Raw genomic sequence first — 23,918 nt, forward strand, 5'->3', positions numbered from 1 at the left:
TACAGACAGAGGCAGAGACATAGGCAGAGGGAGAAACGGGCTCCCTGTGGGGAGACCAATTTTGGACTTGATTATGGGATCACACCCTAAGCCGAAGGCAGACGCTGAACCACTGAGCCACCCAGGCATCCTGACACATAAAATTAAAAAAAAAAAATCTAATAAAAATAGTAGCATGGATTTACACATGTAAAATTAAGAAATGAATTAGGTCCTAAAATAGTATCTATGGGGGCACTTGGATGGCTGTTAGTTAAGTTTCTGCCTTCGGCTAGGGTCCTGATCTCATGGGTCCTGGGATGGAGCCCCACGTTGGGCTCCCTGCTCAGTGGGGAGCCAGCTTCTCCCTCTCCCTCTGCCTGCTGCTCCGGCTACTTGTGTTCTCTGTCAAATAAAATCTTTAAACAAAATGGTATATGTGTTTACAGAGATCTGAAATTTGCTTATGGAAGTGGCCACTGGAGAGCTGCAGCTCATGAGTTAAGAAGTGATGTAAGGAGGGTTATCTGCAAACAGACAGTGTTTTAATACTACATGTGGGTGTGGTTCATAATGTGCTCAATGAGCTAAAGTGTCTGGCAGATGTTTGGGGTGTGAGAATGGGACCATGTTCTATACTTCTGCTGGGCTCAGTTCAGCTGCACACAGTTCCCTGCATTCACTTTCTTGAAGACAGAACTGCAGGTAAGCAAGTACTAAATTGCATTATGCTCAAATTTCTCCCTCCGTATCAATCATGATGGAAATCCACACTTTTAAAATAAGCAATACTGCTGAACTGATAGTACATTATTATTCTATTTAAATAAAGTTCACAGGCAAAATTCATCTATGACATTAGGTATCAGGATGCTGGTTACCCTAGAGGGTGTTGTAAGTAGAAAGGATCACAAAGAGAAACTTCCATAGTGCTGGGTACTTGCAAAACAGATGTGTCTACTTTGTAAAAATTCATCATGCCACATACATAAGATTTGTGCACTTCACATTTAAGTAAAAGTTTTTTTTAAATGTTACATTAAAAATGGAAAAACAAGATATACCCCTTTTAGAAAGGCTTCCAGAGCCTTTAAGATAAATGATGAGGTTTTCCTACCCTGCTGGATAGACATCAAGTGCCTCCCCAAACAAACACACTAATCATCCATACCCATGTCACAAACATTTATAAGCTCTTTTCAAGCAATGCTCAGTGGTCCATCATCCATACTGTAAAGAATAACAAAGTAGGATTCCTAAGTTATCAACTCCAGACAGGTTCTTAGCTGAAACTCCTGCATTTTCCTAGTCCTGAAGAAGGAACTGGATGACTCAGCTTCAAGTCTCAGCTCTGTCCTTTCCTGGCTAAGTGGGTTTGACCCACTTATCACTTAACCAAGTCCTAGCTCCTTCAGTTATCGCTCAATCTATATTAAGGGACTGTGATGCCAATGACAGTGCTTTTCAAAATGTAAACAGAGATACATATCATAAGATGCAATTCAGTATCTCCTCTTCCTGTTCAACTGAAATTTTCGTTTCAGTCTCTCCTCCCATGTTGGGGTACGTCAGGGAGGTCTTAGACATCAAGGTCCCGAATAACAAAGATGGGTGGCATCAGCGAAAGTTCTTGTTTTTAAATACAGCCCCATGAGTGATGAGGGCTTCCACAAAGGCGTTTGGATGAGGACAGTGGTACATAATTCAGTGCTCTGATGGATTCATTGTCTTCATGAGGCAAACATGCCTCTACACAGCATTTTAAAGTATGTGTAGATCTAGAGGCATTTTAAAACTTCTCCACCTTGCTGGAGGCGGCACTCAGTTTTCCATGTTCCATCTTAATCTCCTAAAGTTCTGCTTTCCCTATCGAATCAAGCAAATTGAAAAGGGTGCAAAAACCTGATATCGAACAATATGCCTCTAAACCCAGATGCTGGTTACGTGGAGATGCTACAGATTGGATTATCTATATCACTGGACATATGAGAGCTACCTAGAGCTCTTTGGTCCTTGTCTCCCTCAAGAACCTCAAAGCACATTATAGATTCTACCCACTAAACTCAGCGGGAAGAGGCTCACACACAGAATAATGTTTGCTCCTTCTTAGCCATGTTGTAACAACTCCAAGCTTGAAGAGACTGGCACTAGGAGGGCACTAGAAGGGAAACTAGAAGTTTTCCATATTGTTAAGTAATGCTGGCACTGAAAGAACAATTATGGGAGAGGATCTTGAGGTCATAAAAGGAGCATTTCAATCAGATTCACTTACGATGTTTATTGAAACACAGATTCCTGTGTGCCACCCTAGACCTACTGTATCAGAATCCCTTCAAGGTAGGGGCTCAGGATTTGCATTTTAAGTAAGATTTTCCAGTGATCCTGATGAGCATCAATTGTGGACATTGTACTAGAGGTGGAGCCAGGGAAGAGCTGACATCATCCTGATTAATGATGACACACAGGGGAGCAATCTCATTAACTAAGCTGTGTTAGACCAGGTCAACCTTGAAATCACTCAACATTGTGTTAATAATGAGAAATGCAGCTACGAGGCATCAAACCCACACCCAGCCACAGACTTTTTCTCTTGCCTCCTGCATGCATATTAACATAGTTAACATATTTAACATTGAGTTGTCATAGCAAATAAACAAAATCAGAAAATTTCCTACACACCATTCTGAGGACTTATCAGAAGTGAGATGTGACCCAGGCGTTCCTGCTATTTCAGTATGCCTCTGGTTACATAACAAACTTCCCACTTTTGTGCATCAAGCCATTTCCTGGATGGATTGATAAAGAGCATTTCCTCTGGAGAGCTTGGAAAAGTCACCTTATGCTAGGTAGCTGCAACTCATAAGGGCACTAGAAATGCCAAACTAGCATGAGGATGAAAGGCAAGGAGGAGCATGGTTCCTGATGACCACTGAATGTTTTTTGGATTTATAGAGTGAAATAGGAAAGAGAAAATGAGATGGAATGTTATGGGAGGATGGAAAGAAGAGTAAACTGAGAGAAGGAAGGTCAAGTGGATAAATGAATGGATGGATGAACAGACAGACAGATTGAGGAACAGATAAAATACCTATGCCAGACCAATCACCCTTTAGCCCCAAACTAATTTTAAACAAATTTATTGAGACATAATTAAAATCCTATACATTAGCCCATGTAACGTGTATAATTCAATGGCTTTTATACTCACAGTTGTGCAACCATCACCAGAGTCAATTTTAGAATATTGAATCAGCCCCTCCCCCAAAAAGGAACCCCATGCTCATTAGCCATTATCCTCTAAACTCCCATCCCTTCCAGCCTTAAAGCAGGCTTTTATTTCCATAGATTTGCCATTCTGGACACTTGATAGAAGTGGAATATGGTCCTTTGTGATTGGCTTCTTTCACTTACAATGATGTTTTCAAGATTCATTTATGTTGTGGCATGCATCAGTATTTCATTCCTTTTTATTACTGAATAACACTCTGCTATATAAATTTTACCACATCTTATTCACCTATTCATCAATTTATAGACATATGGGCTATTTCCACCTTTTTCACTATTATAAATAATGCTATGAACATTAATGTACACGTTTTTTTGTGGATATATATTTTATCTTGGGTATATGCCTGGGAGTAGAACTGCTGGGTCACAGGGTAACTGTTTAACTTTTAGAAGAAGTTCCAGATTATATTCCAAAATGTCTATTTTCTATTTTACAGTTCCACTGGTAGTGCATGAGCATTCAAATTTCTCTCACACTTATTTTTCATTTTGGGTTTGTTTGTTCACTTCTTATTACAGCAATCCTAGTGGTTGTGAAGTGGTATCTCATTATAGTTTTGACTCTCATTTTCCTGATGACTAATGATGTTGAATATCTTTTCATGTGCCTATTGGGTTTTTTATATACTTTCCTTGGATAAATGTCTATTCAGGTCCTTTGCCCATTTTAAATTGAGTTATGCGTCATTTTCTTATTGAGTTGTAGTAATTCTTCATGTATTCCAGATACAAATGATCAGACATATGGTTTGCAAAATTTTCTCACTTTCTAGTTGCGTTTTCACTTTCTTGATGATGCCCTTTGAATCACACGCAAAAAATTTTGATGATGTCCAACTGATCTACTATTTTTTCTTCTGTTACTTGTGTGTTTTTTAAATTTATTTATTTATTCATGAGAGACAGAGAGAGAGAGGCAGAGACACAGGCAGAGAGAGAAGCAGGCTCCCTGCAGGGAGCCCGACATGGGACTTGATCCTGGGTCTCCAGGGTCAGGTGGGCTGAAGGCGGCGCTAAACTACTGAGCCACCTGGGCTGCCCTGTTACTTGTGTTTTTGATGCTATGTATAAGAAGCCACTGGCTAACCAAGGTCACAAAGATTTTCCCCAAAAAGAATACTGTAGCTTTAGTTCTTACACTTAGGTCTTGATGTATTTCTAGTTAATTTTGGAAAATTGTTTCCCAAACAATTGTGAGGTAGAGACCCAACTTGATTCTTTTGCGAGTTGAATATCCACCAAACTATTTTTGACAGAAGAAAAAGGTGCCACATGGGTGGAATAGTGTTAATGATATTACCGATAATAAGGTACCATTAATACGAGCTGTGCAACGTTTTATATTCATTATCTTATTGAATCTCCACAGTCACCTATGAGGTACATATTTTTCTCAATTTACAGGTGAGAAGCTGTGTTTAGACAGGGTAGGTATCTTATCCAAGGTCTCAAAGCTAGTAAATGCTCAATTGTGTTTGACTTCAGAGTCCCTTACCACCATTCTACACTTCCACTGAAACACAACCTTCAGAAATTAGGGGATTCCTCAAACACAATACATTATTTTAGTAATCCAACATGAATTCATTTATCAAGAATTTACACGATGCCTTCTGTTTATATTTGAAGCATATTATCATTTCTTGGATGTTTCAAATGGTACGCTTGACTCAAAGGAAAAACCAGTATTTCTACAGAATCTAAGGAAGACTTCTGTTTCTGGCAATGGCAGATAAATTATTTGGATCAATTCTCCCTGGAATTGGAAAGAAAAAAAATTCTCACCAGAAGAAAAAAAACTAAAATTGCTAGATAAATATTTTAATTTTTCTTCAAAAGGCTGGCAATGATCTACACAACAGTAAGGAATTTCCTGGCCAAAATCTAAGAGAAAATGAGAACCAGGGGAGACAAGGGAAGTTCTTAAAAATGTTTTTGTCATGAGGACATTTGTCTTTCCAGACTGGGCTACAATATTTGGGGTAAGATAACAGAAAAATAAATTCCTGCTAAAAGTAGTGAGTCTAATAGGCAAACCACGAAAGCACATTAAGTTGGGGCCTAAAAAGGAATCAAATTACCTACAGGTTAGTGGTGAACCAGATGTAAACATAGCTTTCTTCTTCTTCCAAAAAAGAGGAAGAAAGAAGTGAATCCCTCCCTAAGAGGATATAACCACAAAGCAGTCCTATCTGGTATCTATTAGATACAAGCACAAATTTTGCCTGGAGGAAGGTACCTTCATAGTAGGCCTTGAACCCACATAGAATTACAGAAGACAATGAGCAGCACACAGTCAAAGATAACCAAGTATATAAGGAAAGAGGTGCTATGGGTAAGACCCAGCATGAAAAGAAGATAATAGATGTAAATACAGATTTAATATATCAAGCACAGATTATAAAGCAACTGTACTCACTATGTTTAATTACTAAAGACAAACCTGAAAATACCTGCAAAGAACAAGAAACTATGTCCCATGTCCCATGACCCTTCCAGAATGAATTTGGCCTTGGAAAAAGTATTAATCCAGGCAGCCTATTGAGCAAGCTGCTTATCTCCATAAAGACTACCTCTTTGCCTTGGCATTTTCCCCAGCACAGCTGCATATTCCCTCAAACTCTAGAGACAGAAGTAAGGAAACAGAGAAGTCTGTAGTGGCCATTTTTTCTTTAAAATTCAGAAATTAGGGATCCCTGGGTGGCGCAGCGGTTTGGCGCCTGCCTTTGGCCCAGGGCACGATCCTGGAGACCCGGGATCGAATCCCACATCGGGCTCCCGGTGCATGGAGCCTGCTTCTCCCTCTGCCTGTGTCTCTGCCTCTCTCTCTCTGTGACTATCATAAATAAATAAAAATTAAAAAAATAAAATAAAATAAAATTCAGAAATTAATTGATGTGATCTACAAAAACAGCAGATAAACCTCAAGTATTTTTGTTCATCTCAGGTACTAAAACCATTAAACTACACAAATTATGAAGACTTAAGTAACTTCCCTAAAATCTTCCCTGGGAGAATTCTGAAGACTTTTTCTTCTGTCTTTCCTGTCCTTTCACAGCCAGCATCCCTTGTCATCCCTCACATAGCCTCCTGACTGGCCTCTCTGCTCTAAGTACTGCTCCTCTATAAATCAGCCTCTATATCATCACTGCACAGATCTTTCAAAAATAAGAATCACATTACTCTCTTGCAAAAATCTGTTACCCACCCCTCCTCCAGCCTATTAAAGATATTTGTCACTTTCCTGTGTGACAAATATGACCTTCATACCTTTTTGGAGTCCTCTGGTGCAACCAGCCTATTCACCAACGTCACACCTTGCCTTTTTCCTGCCATGGTCCTGAGATGCTTACAGTTTCTACAGTGTGCAATTTTATGCCTTCATGGCTTTGTGTAGGCTGTATCTATCCCTCAAGTCTGGTACTTACTCATCTTTTAAGCTCACCTCTGATGTCACCTCCTCCACAATGACCTTCTCACCCAGAATATAAAGTTAAGCATTCACCTTTTTGTTCCCATAGCACTTAGTAAAGTGCTATGTCCCAAAGCACTGTGGCACATTTTGCCATGTTTGATTATCACCGTATCCTAAGCACTCAGTATAATGACTGGGAGAGCACAGGGAGGCCTTCTCCTTCAAGCAATTTTCTCTGTAAAAAAGATCTTAGCCTCATCCAGACTCACCTGACCACTATACCTCTTTTTTCCTGAATCAGATAGGCTGAGAAGCTTCCCAATTTCTTATTTCCTTACTCTGTACTTTTACTTCTTTTAGTAAAATCTTCACTGATGATAGCAATTTTTCATAGCAGTGCAAAAAGTATGACCCAACCCAGTAAGCCTGTTGGGGCAGCCATGAAGTGAAAAAAGCAATCAAGAAGCAAGCTTCAAATATGAGAAAAGTGATAGGTAACTGTGGACACGAATAGAATGTTAAAACAGGACTGGAAGCAATTTGTTTTTTATGTTAAAAGTTACTTGGTTTCTTCTAGCTTAGTAAAAAATGATGACTTTCCTAGGAAAGGCATGGCTCCCAGACAGGCCTTGTGAACACGGATTGGCTACTTGTCATTTGAAAGTCAGCACACAACAGTGCCCATTATGTTGTCTGATATCTTTTTGATTTTGTGTGACTGGCCACCCTCAGAATGCAAATGATCTGCTCTTGTATATTATAACAAACGTGCTCGAAGACCTTTTCCACTAGGAGACTCAACTTAGAACAAAGACTATGAAAATGGTTCCTTCTACCCAATATGTACACAGACAATTGAGGAAAGGGCATTCAAGCAAACCCATGTTTCTGTGTCATGAACTGGCTGGCCTGGCCTCCCCGCAGCAGGCCAGATACATCTTTCTAAGGCTCTCTGCAACCGTGTTCTATCCCCTGCCTCAGCCTTCAGTTAGACAACTGTTTTCTTCTCCCTCTAAAAGCCACAGGTTTTAGGTAACTCCCTCTGGTACATACTCCTAGTGCCTTAAAGACTTCTAACAGCACAGCAAGACAATCACCTTAAAAACCAAATATCAAATTTCTCTTTTTACTTTAGTGATAGAAGGGAAGTCTGCTCAGTTTTTCACCCCCAAGCTCACATGAAAATACCACCAGAAAAATAAAGAGAAGTCCTGAGACATGCTGCCTAGAGACCTAAATAGGGCTGAAATTAGTAGCTGCCTCCTTCTCTGGGCAAGGGCTGGCAGCAGCTGGAGTGTGACAATACCCAGAGGAGAAGAGAGGGGAGCAAAGGGGCCTCGTGGGCACGCTGCTCAGCCTGCATGGGGGACAAAGGCTTCAAGCCTCGGATTGGCTGGATGCTGGGCCATTTCCAAGTGGGGGCTGGTCCTGCTTGACCTCCCAGGAGGCCTCAGTGTGCCAGTGTGACATGGAGTGACATATAATTCCAGATCAGCTATTTCTGTCTGCTGCTTCCTGCATAATCAATGTCATGGGTTAGAGAAGGATACATGAGGAGGAGATGAATATTAGGCATGGATTTGACTTGAACTTACCTTGAAGAGGGTGTTCTGACCTTCCAGTTCTGGACTCCTGCTCTGAACTGCTCTGTTTCTCTGAGTGGGGAAGAAGTCACTGCCAGCCCATCTCGGTCCCTTATCCCACCCCGCCACCTTCCTGCATTGCACAACTTGTATGAGTTTCCTAGGGCTGCCATAACAAAGTACCATAAATGGAATGGCTTAAACAGCAGAAATTTATTGTCATAGTTCTGGAGGCCAGAAGTCTGAAGGCAAGGTGTGGGCTGGACCATGCTTCCTCTGAGGTTCTTAGGGGAGGTTCCTTCCTTGCCTCTTGCAGCGTCTGGTGCTTCCAGGCTTCCAAGCCATGCAGCAGCACAGCTGCAACCTCTCTGTCTTCACATGGCCCTCCTTTCCCCTCAGCCTCACATCATCTCCCCTGTCTGTCTCTGTGCCTAAATCTCCCTATTTTATAAGAACACAAGTCATATGGATTAGGGCCCACCCTAATGGTGTCATTTTAATAGGATTCTCTCTGTAAAGACCCTATATCCAAATAAAGTCACATTTTGAGATACTGGGTTTAGGACTTCATATCTTTTGGGGGCACACAATTCAATCCATTGTACGCCCTTTGCCATGTCTTACTGTCTTAGGTTTCCCTTGCAAAGAATACTTCACAGTAGCAGGTAATGTGGACAGATGGCAGCTGGTAGATTGCAAATTAGTACAGGGAAAAAGGCCCAGGTGAGACTCAAATGCCTGTTGACACCAACCTCTGACCCTTTAACTATTCTGCGTGGTACTAAACAGGTGCTCACAAAACAGGATTCATTTTTGTCTTGTCTTTATTTATTTCAAGACAACGAACAGTTTTTTTTCTGTGGTTTTCATTCTCATTCACTGAATATTCATTGAAATACTTGACAGCCTTAACTACACTCAGGAGAGATGACCACAGTGCTGGATAGAAAAGAGCCACAACCAGCACACGTTGCTGCCTTGTGCTGTGTTTTCAGCACGGTGCAAGGTAGCACAGGCCTTTGGCTCTTATGACAGCTATCCTGAGGTCAGTTTGTCTCTCTGGCCATTCAGATAGTGTGCTCAAACAAAACGATCTTCTCTCCCTGCTCTCCTGGCCTGAGCAGGGGTGCTAAATTCTAGAAACAGGCTCATGAGCAAGCTAGTACAATGCCTAAGCCTAACGGAGGGAAGATCAACACCTGAGTGCTGATGTGTCAGGTAAGCAAGAGTCCCTCACCAACTGAGCAGGCTCAGAATACAAACAGTTTAGGGGTGCAGACCAGCTACCAGCCAACCCAGCTACAGCCATGCGCTGGCCTATCAGCCCAAGAACCTGGAAGCCTGTTCCTGCCGCCTTCGTCCGACTCCCTAAGTAGCAGTAATAGAACAATGAGCCAGGCACCACAGACTGTGTCCCTGACAGTGGCACTCGGAGATAATTCTGTGGTGAAAACAGTGGTTGCCTGTCTTGCTGCAAGCCTCATAGAGCAAAAGGCCAGGGTATAGTATAACATAAAGAATGTGAGATCTGGAGTCAAAAGGCCTGTGACTCACATGGTCTCTCTGTTTACTGACTATAAAAATGAACAGGTTTCCTAGCCTCTCCAAGCCTCAGAGTTCTTAGTAACACTGAGTTAACATTTGCCTAAACTGGTGATATAAACACTGATTAACAATAAAGTTAGGACAGTAATTGTGGATGCTACTGGCAGGCACTGAGTGACATTTAGTAGGAGCGCTCAGGAAAATCTGAATGCCAAGCAGCCTACACATTTATGCAAAGCAAAGGAATACTTGCTTATTAGCTGGGCTCTGGCTCGACACCCCATGCAGAACTCCACATGGCTCAGGCTGGACCACAGAGAAGCTCCTTTAAGTCAGATCAGCCTCATGTCCCGATGCTCCAGATTTTAACAATATGGATACCACACATGTGTGCAAGAGTGATTGCGATTACTTCTCTGCAAGGTAGGGCTGGCCTAGCCTTAGTCCCTCTCCTGACCTTTACCAGCCAAACACCACAAAGATAGGAGTTACTATATGGGGAGGCAGAGAAAGCTTCCTCAGGGGAAAAAAGGGAGAAATGTCCACAAGAGGAGTAAAGGCCAAGGGGAAAGATGGCAAAATGGGACTAGAATGATTCTTGTTACCTCTCCAGCCTCATGGGATCACCTAAATGGTCACACTTGTGCCAACTATCTGTCTCCTCTGAGCATGCAACTGAGATAGATTGCAAAAATGCTCACACTCCTTGATATTCCTGTGTCAACACCTTTGCTATGTGAGTGTACAGCTCCTCCTACCAGGAGATGGAGTCCATTTCTCCTCCAGTAAGTCTGGACTAGCTTTATGACATGCTTTGGCCAAAAGAATGCAGAAGTGATAGTATGCCAGTTCTGAGCCTAAGCCTGAAAGTCCTCGCATACTTTCGCTCTGCCCCTTGAACTGTGATGACTGCTGTGTGAACAAGCCTGGACCAGTCACCAGTCTGCTGGAGGATGAGAAGTCAACATGAAGCAGACCTGACTCAGTCAATTCATCCCAGCCAAGGCCGTAGAAATGTGAAAGCCCAGCTAAATCCAACCCTTGGCTGACCCATGGATATATACCTGAGGCTGTCCAAGACCAGCCAGTCCTCAACTGACACAAATTCATGAGCTAAATAATTATTCCTTCTTTTAAATTATTAAGTTTTGTTCTGCAGCAGTGGCTAAATGATACATGCTAACCCCAACAACCATGGTCCAGTCCAGATCAATATTCCTTTCCTTTGGGCGGGAATAAGGACTATGGAGTGGGAACCAGAACAGTGACATTCTTTCCCCTATGGGGCACTACTCTTCAAACTGAGTTATGCATGCCATAGGGTTATAGCAGGATACTTTCCAAAGTATCAACAACATGGATAAGTTTAGAAGAACTGATTCCCAGAGTCTCAATTCCATGTGTGTGTGTCTACAAAAGCAGAATGTATGTATAGCGTGTGATACAGCAAACCCAAAAAAATGCATACATAGTTTCACCACAGGTCATATTCCTGATCATAGGAGCTGCTGTGTCCATCAACAACAGAATGGCTAAATGAAGTGTAACATGTTCGCACAACAGAATGAATGCTTTACAGTACTAAGCAGGAAACCTCTATAACCGCACTCAAAAATATGGATGAATCTCTCAACATGATATGGAGCAAAAGAAGCTAGACACAAAGGAATACATAGCATGTGATTCTATTTATATACATATTAAAAAAAAAAAAAAAACAAGCTCCCTAACAAAAAGCTATGCATTTAGAAGCCAGAATAGAGGTTGTTACGTAAGGGCAGGTAGCAATTGGTAGAGTCATAAGAATAGGTACTGGACCGGTTACACATGTGTGTTCACTTAGAGAAAATTCTTATGATATGTGCTTGTTTCTGGGCTTTGTTATATTTGTTATATCTGAGATATTTGTTATACAAACATTCTTAATAAAAATCTTGAAAACAAGGACAAAATAAAGGGATATTTACATAATTCCTTTACTCAAATAACCACAAATTCCTACATTATCCATCTCAAGAGAAATACATTTTAATTTTACACTTTGTTTAATAATTTTACACTTTATGTTTAATAATTACTTATCATTGGTATCATCTTTGTACTACTTTGAGTTATGCACTAATAATGGTTGTGATGATGACTCAACCTAGGAGAAATGTTTACGTTTTCAGCCTGATGTAATCGCAAACAAACAACACAACAATGCTGCGGAGAAGCAGGATAGCTGACAAAGGAAGTAACTTTTAAACATGACAAAATTCTGTGGGAGAAATGAAATACAAGTAGATCAAGGAAATATCACTGTGAAAGAAGATCTTGCCCATATGCATTTTCAAAAGGATGATGGTGGGTAGCAAATCACTAAATCATTTATAATCGATACTATTTAAAGGTACCAGTTTTATTTTTAAATATCGATATTCATATATTATGGCAAAAATGAGATCTTTTATATTTATTTAAATTTACAATAGAAGAATTTATTTTTTTTCAGTAGAGTCTTGTTTTTACTTAGGGAAAAAAATATAGAAGGTACACGTTGGGAATTGAAATACACTATGCTTTTTCTTTCTAGAGGTATGATATGTCTTTTCTGGTCAGTAATTTCTCTGAAACATTGTGCTACGTCAATAGAAGAATTTAGATGCCCACTTTAAAAAGTATAACAGGGTACACAATTTTTCAAACTTTATTAGGGAGAACAGAAGCCAAAAATGGTTATATGAAAAAAATGAATCTCTCCAAGTACCCTCCCTTAAAAACCTGTCAGAGTGGTATGTTCTACCTATAGTTTTTAGGTTAATCTACATTAATCAGGCTGCTTTTGGTTACAAGTGACAGAAACCCAGCCAAACTGGATTGTCAGTCAGTGAAGGATCTAAGATGCAAACAACAAATTAGCTTATCGCAATATCGTGGATGTGAGCAGAAGACATGAGACCCTCAGGTCAGAGACAAAGGACTTTGTTACTCACACCAAAAACAGTAGCCAGAGCATTTGTGCCATTTCCCTGAGCCCCTTGGCCCAAAATGCAATGCAAAGAGGGCCAGGTGATGCCTGCACAGGCAGTGAGTTATGATGAGTAAACCCAGGCTTAGGAAACCCAAATATTTTATAATAAGCAGTAAGCATGCCTGACTTTTGTCCCAGAGCAGGATATTACCTTTATTATACTGAATTGTTATATTACCTTTATCATACTGAATAAACAAATTCCTTTTACTTTAGAGAAAGATACGATCTCCATCTTCTAGAGGTATTTGTTATACAAACATTCTTACCAATATGGTCTGAAAGAGAATCAAAAGATACACACAAACACAAGAGAACCCTGGAGAACTGTCAACTGTCTCCCATCATGAGTTGAAATAAATAAATACAAACATACATACATTCCTGTAACTGGAAAGTACACAGATATGTTAGCTTCAAGAACTCCTGGATCTAGGGGCTTAAAAATATGTGGCAGTGGGTTGTCTAAAAAATATGGCATCCAACATGCAGCTCTGCCTTCCTCGGAGTTGGCTTTCCTTGCCACTAGGCTCTCACCAGTGGTGGTGAGAGGGCTGCCAGCAGCTCCAGCCCAGTGTGCTGACACCTCTACAACAGCAAAGGAAAGAATGTTTTTCCTGATAGTTCCACCAGATAATCTGGAATTTCTCCGCATGGGGAGATGGGCCATACTGACCAGTCAGCCCTGGTCACATGCTGAACCCTAGATGTCAGGTGTACGGTGTGTCCCACCAGAATGGCACAGGCTGAGAATGGGGTGGGAGAGCTTTGATCCCAAAGAGTGGGGAACTGAGCTGAGTAGGCAAAGTTGCAGCTTTCCCCTATATTACTAACTCTCAAGATAACAAAGCTCACAGGTATACTTCTGTGAGATTCAAGTACCATTTCTTTTTACGGGCTGATTCTCATTTTAGTGAAGCTAGTGGCATATCCAATTTGCTATTTTATAATCAAAGCTCTCTAGGAAGAATCTATCACAGAGGTGCCACAGAGGGTGTTCTGTTTGATAGCTGTTGTTACCTTATTGTGCTATTCCAGGCTAAATGATGGCTCCTCCAAAGACAACCACATCCTCATCTCTGAAACCCATGAAGGTTACCTTACCTGGCAAAAGGGACTTTGCAGACCTGACCAAGTTAAGGGTCTTGATATGGGAAGATTATCCTGGATTATCCAGGTGGGCCTGATGTAACCATAAGTTCCTTAGGAGAGAGACACAAGGAAATCAGACAGAAGGTATGGTAATGACAGAAGTAGAGGGACATAGAGAGAGATTTGAAGAGGAGGAGGGTCAGTCATGAGCCAAGGGATGCAGGTGGCCTCTGGACGCTGGAAAAGACAAAGAAACAGATTCTACCCTAGAACCTCCAGAAGAAACCAGTCTTGCCAACACTTTGCCTTTGGTCCAGCAAGACTGATTTTAGACTTCTGGCCTCCAGAACAGTAAGAGATAAATACGTATTGCTTTAAGCCATCGAATGATTTGTTACAGCAACCAGAGGAAACAAATGCAGGTGGTGGCATAGGGCAGGTGGTCAGTGCCCAGTGCGATGGTAAACGGAAACAAACCCAACAATGGGTCCTGCTGCACAAATGAATTTGTCCGGAAGCTGAGACACCTGATGATAGTTCTTGCTGAATTTCCTTCTGTTACAAAATGTTACTGAATTGCATATTAAACACCTTTCATTTTTAATACTTTTAACAAATGCTCAGTAGTGACTGGTGGAGACTGTATGGTAAAAAGGGTGTGGCTTGGCTCTTGGCTACTGGCACATGTGATAAAAACTAAAATAGCTACCATTTTAGCCCTTCTCCTTGCAGGAGGTACTACCTTCCAGAAGCAGTGGGTAAAGATCAGAGGCACTCCCCTTTCATCCTCACCTGGCATGTGCTCGCACAGCTGGTGCTGAACTCCCCCTGCACCCATAGCAGAAGGTATAATAGTGACTGCCGTAAGCAGTCATATAAACTAATAATAACATAAATTCTAGGATGTGTGCTTCATTTCAGAAACCACACATGCACTAAAATCCCAAGTGATTTTCTGGTGTGAGTCTTAGAGTACAGGTCTGGGAATCCTTTTGCAATTATTCTTGTATAAAGTGAATATACATCATGTGGTGAGCAGCTAGACAGAAAACAAAGGGGACTTAACTTAAATTTTTAAAGTTATTTTAGTTTGATTTTTCTTTTTTTTAAGATTTTATTTACTCATCATTCATTCATGAGGGACAGAGAGAGAGAGAGAGAGAGAGAGAGAGGCAGAAACACAGGCAGAGGGAGAAGCAGGCTCCATGGAGGGAGCCCGATGTGGGACTCAATCCCAGGACTCCAGGATCACATCCTAGGCTGAAGGCAGGGGCTAAACTGCTGAGCCACCCAGGGATCCCCTGATTTTTCTATTAACATATTTGTAATATACTTGCCCCCCTTTCTCCCCAGTTTTAATGCGATATGACTGGTATATAACATAGTATTATTTTCAGGTGTATAACATAAGGACTTCATTGTAAAATACTCTTGAATATTACCTTGTACATCTATGGTTGGGGGCAGTGAGAAGTAAAGACTTCAAAAATTACATGCTAATAGTAAAAATCAAAATTGTTTTTATTTGATTAACTGAATCTAAGTTCTACTAGTATTTATATGATATTCTATTTAAAGACCAATTTAAAATATTCCATAAAACTCTTTTTCCAATGAATTCACAGAAACTCCTAGTTAACAGGAAAAAGTTTCTCACAACCTCACAAAAAGTAGTATTTAAATGTACTATGATTCAAATTCCTTTCTAGATATTTTAGAAACTCTTTCAGCTTTAACATAACCCCAGGCACACTGCTGAATAAGAAATCCTACTCACTATTGTCTTGTGTCCTAGTGACTTGGCCTGAAGTACTTTTTTAAAAACCCATGCCATCTGAGTGAGCATGTGGCATAGAGTAAAGAAGAGCAGGGATCGATAGACGTTGACCTCTGAAGTTCGAAAATTCAGATTCCAAGAATGGCCATAAATGGACCAATAGGTAACCATGGATCAACCATATAACCTAAATCTACAAATCAACTTTACCACTAGAGTATGATGGGTGGGAAGCTCCTGTTCCTCGAACTCTTCTAGAACTTGCAAGGGATCCAGTCAGGCAGAAGCAGAATCAATAGGAGTAACAGAAACTCCCTTTGAAGAAAAAGACTAGTGAAGAGAGTGAGACAAAGTAATCACAACGGAAGGCCCCTGAGACACTGACAACTGCCCTCTGTCTTCTCTCATCAAAAATGAAATTTTAGTCCCAAGAACTTAACAAGATATGAGGGGAATGAGCTTCTATTTAACCACAGCCTTCCTGAATTTCCAGTGTGAAACTCAGCTCAGCTTTAAATAAAATGCCTGTCCAGAACCATTTGAGTCAGGAGACAAATAAACTGCCTGGACAAGCCAGTAATCATGAAGAAAATATATTTTCTTCTCTTTCAGCTAGAAATAGTAAGCGAATATAGGGAGTGTAAAGGTTCTGACCTGCATTTAAAAATTACTAGTTCCTCTCTCATTGCAATCTGGAGGGAAAAGAACCAAATTCTCATTGCCTTAGCACAGGGCCACCCCAGAAGCTAAGTGCTGAGATGGGGTTTGCAAACTAGATCAGGCAACAAGAGGAGGGAAACAGGTGTGTGTGTTTGTGTGTGTGTGTGTGTGTGTGTGTGTGTGTGTGGAGAAGTTAGGCAGGGGATGGTCTGGTGGATGCCATGTCTCTGCCAAACTCCTGGCATTGCAAAGCCCCAGATACAAGATCGAGGGTCCTACTCCTTGGGAAATGATTAAGCCCTTTTATTTTTTATAGAGCCCCTGCCTACTAACAAAAGTGGATGGTTTTTCCAGAAGGAACACCATCCTGCACCAAACAACACTAACAAAGTCCTCGGCCTCCTCAAGGCCAGATCCCAACATCTATGGATCCCTGCTGAATACCTTTTCTCCCCGGCTGTCACAGGACTGCAGGGCACTGCAGACACTGAGACACAGCTGGTTTATGGAGCCTGGTCTTGTAGACTTGGGAGTTATAACTCACTGATATTTCTGAGTTACAGAACAGTCATCATCTGCTTGTTCAAGAAATGAACTTATACTTCAATGTCAAGGATTTAAGGCAGACATGAGAAAGCTCTTTCCATCAACAAATGCTTTTGAAAGCCAAAGAGTTATGTATGAAGCAGCCTGAGTTTGCCTCTGCAAAGCACGCACCGCAGGGTCCCTCTGAGAGCAGGCGGGGGACTGATCCCCAGACCACATTCTTCTCAAATCCCTGGATTCAGCTAAGCTCCTTAAATATCTGAGGCACAAAGGCCCAAACATTCACATTCCTCAAGCTGCTGGAGGTAAATTTCAATAGCCCAAGTCTGGGGACTCCCCCCCGTTTTTTTGTATATTTTTAAAATTGGAGTTCGATTTGCCAACACACAGTATATCCACACCCAGTGCTCATCCCATCAAGTGCCCCCCTCGGTGCCCGTCACCGAGTCACCCCATCCCGCCCACCTCCCCTTCCACCACCCCTTGTTTGTTCCCCAGAGTTAGGAGTCTCTTATGTTCTGTCTCCCTCTCTGATATTTCCCACTCATTTTCTCTCCTTTTTAAAAGGCAAAGATATAGATTCTTATTTTTGACAATTGATTGAACATTACTTCTCCAATCTCTGTGGCGGAGAAAACACTTTCTAAAAATGGTTTGTATGTGACGCATACCAGAGCCCTCGGAGGGCCACTTAGCATTCCCACCCTAGGCTGCCATGGTCCACTTTTCTGGGCAGTGGGGTAGTGTGCACAGCAGAAAGGGAAGGGTCTGGTTCTACAGCCTGGTATCACCAACCCCAGAGAGACCGGTCTAGAGATTTTTACGTACGCTACTAAAATAAGCTTTGTGGCTTAAAGCAAACAAATCCGTGCAGAGATGGGAGAGACAGTGACATTAAGACAACTTCTCCAAGCTCATCATGAGATACTTCTAGGGATATCAATGATGCAGCAAGGAGGCTCCCTGAGAACTAGTGAGGCTGTATCCTCTCAGCCCCTCAACCTTGGGGGCACTGGCAATCTCCTCTGTGATCCCTATCCTCAGACACCTGGCTGCCCCCTCTCTGCTCTTCCAGGACTCACTGAGGCAAGATCTGGTAGGGGGACCTGCTACAGCTCCTGTCATTGCAGCAGGACCCAGCCCATCAAGGATCAAGGTGCACAGGGGCCAGGCTGGTTCCCCCCAGGGAAGGGCCGCCTTCCCATTAAACTGGGGAATCTAAGTACTGAGCTTGAACTCTCCAACCCATCGCTCACTCGCTTGCTGCACGCTCTTCAGTGAGCAGAGATGGGTCTTGGAATGGCAGGTTCCAGGAGACTGAAGGAAGAGGCCAGAGATAACCAGGGTGTTACAGTCTTGGTTCATCTGCCAGCAGCTACATGTACAAGTCAGCAGTCCCAAATCTGAAACCACTGGGGCCAGAGGAGTTTCAGAACTCTGATTTTTTTTTTTTTAGTTTTAGAAAGCTAATAGAACACCCCCAGCAGAGTATGAGGAAGCATCCTATAAACTCATTAGTATTTTTTTGTACCCAATCATGAATATTCATACTAATCTTCTATCAAGTCAATCAAATTAGTTATGAAGAGAAATCCAGAGTTTTCAAGGATGGGGGATTTGGCACCATCTGGTTTATTTTCCTCCGGGAGATACTGAGATTCACTCAGAGACAAAGACCCACAGTGGGGAAGAGACAAACGAGGCAACTGCCAAATCCCCACTAGACACTCCCTGACTCAGGAGGCCCATGGGACAGATCGACAGAGATGGGACCAGGCTGATTTAAAGAACCTCCGACACAATAAATGCCTTGTAAGCTGAGCTTCCCTGGCCTCAGAACCCAGAGAAGACCGCTTCCATAGAGCCTTCCCTATTTGGAGACTTGGTCTCTGGGACTCGGGCACCTGGCTCCAAGGACACAACATATATCTAGTCATAGGCCATAGCAGGACCCCTGTGGCAGAAACAGACCGGTTTTCTCAGAGCCCCAACCCCTGCGTGCCAGATGTTAACCCCACAGGGTGCCGGGCAAACCATGCTTTGATCTTTATGCCTCTGAGAAACAGAATGAACATAGCTGCTATCTTTCCTCTGCCCACCCCCCCACCCAGCTTTTTTTCCCAAGGAAGAAGTGGAGGGTTTTTATTTTTTCCCCCTCTGACCCTTTAAATGCATGCCTAGGTGCCCCCCCCCCACCTTGTTCTCTTCTCACCTGGTGCCTATTTCCTGGCTAACTGTAGCTACTCCTGTGACATCACCTGCCTGTATGCCCTTGACTCCCATAGCTCTTAGTTCCATCTTCCCCAACTCAACTCATATTAAAAAAAAAAAAATCATATAATTGAATTACAGTTGACATACAATGTTATATTAGTTTCAGATGCACAACATAGTCATCCAACAATTCTATACATTATGCCATGCCCACCACAATAAGTACTGTTACCATCCATCACCATATAACATTATCATCATATATATTAGTGATATTCCCTGCGCTGTACTTTTCATCTCTGTGATTTCCTTATTTTATAACTGAAGGTTTGTACCTCTTGATCCCCAACACCTTTTTTGCCCATCCCCCCACACCCCTATCTCCTGTGACAACCACCAGTTTGTTCTCTGTATTTACAAGTCTGTTTGGTGTTTTGTATATTTTGGTTTTTTCAGATTCTATATATAAGTGAAATCATATGGCATTTGCCTTTCTTTGACTTATTTCACTTCTCCAGGTCCATTTATGTTGCAAATAGCAAGATGACTTTTGATGGCCACATAACATTCCATTGTGTATATGCCACATCTTCTTTATTCATTCATCTATTGACGGACACTTAGGTTGCTTCCATATCTTGGGACTGTAAATAATGCCACAATGAATATAGGGGTGCACATATCTTTTTGAGTTAGTGTTTTCATTTTCTTTAAATTTCCAGTAGTGGAATTTCTGGATCATATGGTATCTCTATTTTAATTTGTTGATGAAACTCTGTATTGTTTTTCATAGTCTGACCCACATTTTTAACTGATTTTTGGGCCCTCTCCTACTGTGCCATAACCTACTAATACCTGTGTACTTCGCCACATCTCCCTACCTTGCACATGGGTTGGTCACATGATTTGTTTTGGCCAATCGAATGTGAGCAGAAATACTGCGCATCACTACTGGCCTGAGTATTTAGTACTTGTGCACCATCCTCATGTTCTCTTCTCCTTCATGATCGCCAGGATAAGACAGCAGAGAATCAAAATAGGAACATTCTAGGTCCTGGCATCACTGCCTAGAAAAAGCCACTGGACCCACATTAAACTGTGAGAACTATGGGGAAAGATTACTAAGACTTTAGAGTTATCTGACATCGCAGCTAGTGTTAAATACACCCCTAAATCCATACCTTCTCCACCTGGCAAGTTCCTACTTACTGCTTGAAACTCCAATGCAAATGCTATCTCTTCTGTGAAATCTAACTTTCAGGAAAAGGTAAGCCACTCCATCCTGTGACCTCTAGAAATTCATTCATGCATCTGGCACCATGGTTGCCTCAGTCTGTGGACACATTTCTGTTTGCATGTTTGGCTCCTACATTTGAGTGGGCTTCTTTTTTTAATCCTATATTCTCGGTGACTCGGAAGTAGCAAACACCTGATGTTTGATTTCCTGAAGCAAAGATGGGAGCCTTCTTGCTCATGTGACCAGCAAACCCCAAGTCAGCATTTCCCCCGAGTCACAGTGTTCTTGGCATCATGCTACATACTGTGGTTGGAGCAAGAAAAGTAGGACACTATCGCCTACCACAAGGAGTGTTTTTATCTTTAGATCCTCTGCACCCCATTAGCTTCCATCTTTATTAAAGGACAGCTGCCACTTAAAAATGGCATTGTCTTTTCAGAAACCATCAGCTAAGACATTTCTCAGAAAGCAAGATCAAAGAGGGGTTTTGTAATGATGAGGGGAAAGCAGAGCAGGGCTCTTTCATGACCCCTTTGAGCCTGGCTCCCCGAAACTGCCATCCTATAGACCTGTGACCTGGCATTCTGGGATCATGCAGCTGTACCAACGTTATTTCTGGTATGAAAATAGCTGCAGTGAAAGCATTGCCAGCTCCTCAGGGACCCAGATGTAGAGATGATGGCCTGGGCGTGCAGTCATGTCACAACTGCTTGGCACAACTGCTTGGTAAGCAGCTCCCACTCTCCCAGTTCTCTTAAGGCTACGATAGAACTCTTAGTTCCAGCCTGTGGGAAATGGGGACCATAAACAAATGTTGACTGATTATAAATGTAATGTTTTCACAGTAATTCCCACAGACTAGCATTTTACCTGCTGCAGGTGTGGCTTTGCTGCGGACACTGGGACATGACACATAATGCACGTTAAACATAAGGCTAGCCACTAGTGTCGGCATCCCGGCATTCCGACAGAAACATCCACAACAAAGAGCTGTGGCAAAGCCAGGTGCCATGCCCACAGCTGTGGGGGAGCATAGTGGGGCTTCTAGGACCTTCCCTAGCAAGATGCTCAGAGTGGTAAATGAAACAACATCCGACTTTGCAGTATCCCCAAGGCTGGGATGGTTAGGAAGGAAGATCAGGAAAAAGTTTAAAAATTAGAGCAGTAACAATAGAAGGTAAAGGTAGAGTTTAGAAGAGTTGGGATAGTACCTTTGAATGTTAAGTGCCATGTGTGATAGATAAGAGGTGTATCAATTAGGGGACCCTGAAAGTCACGGCTAAACACAGGGAACTGTTTCTGGTTCGCATTTCACAGGTCTCATACCATGAACAGAACAATGAATGCCTCCCCCTAAATCCATTCGTGGTACCAACAGCATTCGTGGAAAACAAGAAATTGGCTGAAAACAGCACTGCTGGGCAACTCACCTTGTATGAAGATCCTGTTCCAGTAGATTTTCCCAACTTGACTGCCCCCGAGAAACACCAGGTTGGACAAGATCAGCATGGAGGTGGAACAAGATGCGAGGGCAGCGTGGAATCGACGGCGGGCTTGTGGGGAGAGGAACTGAATCTGCGGGGAAAGACAGGCAGTGTTCATCACAGGGGCAAAAAAATAGTGCTGGGGTGCCCCCTGGCCTCTGTCTGGTACCAGCCCAGGGTGCCCACCCAAGCCTGGGCTAGGATGTCACCTAACAGCTCTCAAAAGTTCTGTTCCAGCGACATGCTCACTCTGGTCTAAGGAAAGAAGCGATGCACCGCCCCCCCCAACCTGTTCCTTCCTACTGCTGAATGGGCTTCTCCCTGACATGTGCGACACAGGAACTGAGGCTAGTTCGGATTTGGCTGGAATGTGTCCACACGTTCTCTGCGTGTAAACCTACAGGTACAAGAACTACCCTGATAACCAACACAACTCCATGTAATGAGATCACGATCAAGGTGATCCTCTGGGTCAGTTAACTTGACTCTGGGAAGCCACCCTGTCAATCCAACCCACTATTAGGAAGAATCCCATTAAGAGGGTGCAGGAGAATCAGCACAAGCTGACCTCCTTCCTGGAATCAGAGCTCAGGGTACATACCCCACTGAGGGTGAGCCTGCAGCAGCGTCAGAAAATGGTCACCTGCCCCAGCACCCGAATACACAGGAAATGGAGAGGGGGTTTTCAGAACTGATGGTAAAGAATTCTGCTCATCCTTCTGAGGTCTTCATTGCACTTTTTACTCCCCTTTTAATGTCTTCTTCGGGATTGCATAAAGCAAGCAAGCCTTTATTGCTTGGCACTGGCTGTTCTGGTGGCCCTACCAAGTGAGATCACAGTGCTGTGCGTGAGTGTGTGAACACCTTCAGTATATCCACAGGGACTGTCCTTAGGGACTGCATGTATGGAATGAGGACCAGGTATAGTGCATCAGCCAGGCCACAGGGCCCCAAGGTTTCTGACCATACATTAGTCTAATTCAAAGACACAGAAAAAAGAAGGAGCCAAGGGTCTGGAGACTCTTCCTGAATATATTCCTGAAGCCTACACATCTCTGGGGTCACTTGCATTCTGATTTCAGCTTGCTCCAATTACAAATAGAAATCTGGGGGTGCCTGCTGGTTCAGTCAGTTAAGGGTCTGACTCTTGATTTCGGCGCAGGTCATGATCTCAGAGTTGTGAGATCCAGTCCCTTGTCAGACGCCATGCTCAGCAGGGACTCTGCTTGGATTCTCTCTCCCTTTGCCCTTCCCCCAGCACAAGGACACAACTCACTCTCTCTCTCTCTCTCTCTCTCTCTCTCTCCCCCTCTAATAAATAAATAAGTAAATAAGTAAACAAACAAATATTAAAAAAAACAAATCTGAATTACCTAAATTCCTAATAGGCAGAAGGAAGAAGCTAGAGGGTGTCTCCAGTAGGGGGCTTATTTAGTTCTGGCAACCGTGCGATGGATCATCTGGGGCCATTGTATTGTGTAAGCCTTGGCCATTGTCCTCTGGAAACCTAGAGAAATGAATTTCTGACCCCTTCTCCTTTTCCTCTCCTGCCAGCCCGTTTCTGTTCTATATGCTCAGATCCAGTTGCTATCATAGAACTCCCCATCCATGGCATTCTCCATCATCACCTCGGAGAATGGTTTTACTGCCCTCATCTGTGAAAATGTGGCCTTCTCATGGATAAGTTATATAATAGGTACTGACTGAGTCATTTTCTTGGACCCGATTGTTCTGGAAAAGCTCTCAGATGATGCTGACATGTCCCTGGCTAGTGGTTACCAGGATGACCTCTAGTTTCTCCCCTGTTCTAAGAGTCCACAAGCATGTTCAGGGGACACTGTCAAGCAAGACCAGATAAGAGATAACTATACAGTATAAAAACTGGTAATGAAAGAGAAATAGGGACAAAGCAGGCTTGTAACTCAGCACTCTTCCCTCTCAGAATAAGGAGATGTTAATCTACTGGTTTCCGCATTTTAGAGCAGGAGAAGATATTTTCTGGGTATTACTGACTCAATTAGCAGTAACTGGGGAGGCAGGGTGAAAGGAAGCAGGGGGGTGGGGGAAAATCCAATAATAAAT

The 23,918-nt window shown here is 42.6% G+C and overlaps 1 protein-coding gene across 1 annotated transcript in view; it reads right to left on the bottom strand.

Annotated features, from left to right (window-relative positions):
* Nucleotides 1-23,918, bottom strand: part of HHAT (hedgehog acyltransferase) — a 308,816-nt gene that overhangs the window by 31,107 nt on the left and 253,791 nt on the right. The window contains exon 11 of the mRNA XM_041771025.1: nucleotides 21,783-21,927. Coding sequence (XP_041626959.1) covers nucleotides 21,783-21,927 — 145 coding nt within the window. The remainder of the gene's footprint in view (nucleotides 1-21,782; nucleotides 21,928-23,918) is intronic.

The sequence above is a fragment of the Vulpes lagopus genome, chromosome 1 (assembly GCF_018345385.1).
Source record: "Vulpes lagopus strain Blue_001 chromosome 1, ASM1834538v1, whole genome shotgun sequence".
Lineage (NCBI taxonomy): Eukaryota > Metazoa > Chordata > Mammalia > Carnivora > Canidae > Vulpes > Vulpes lagopus.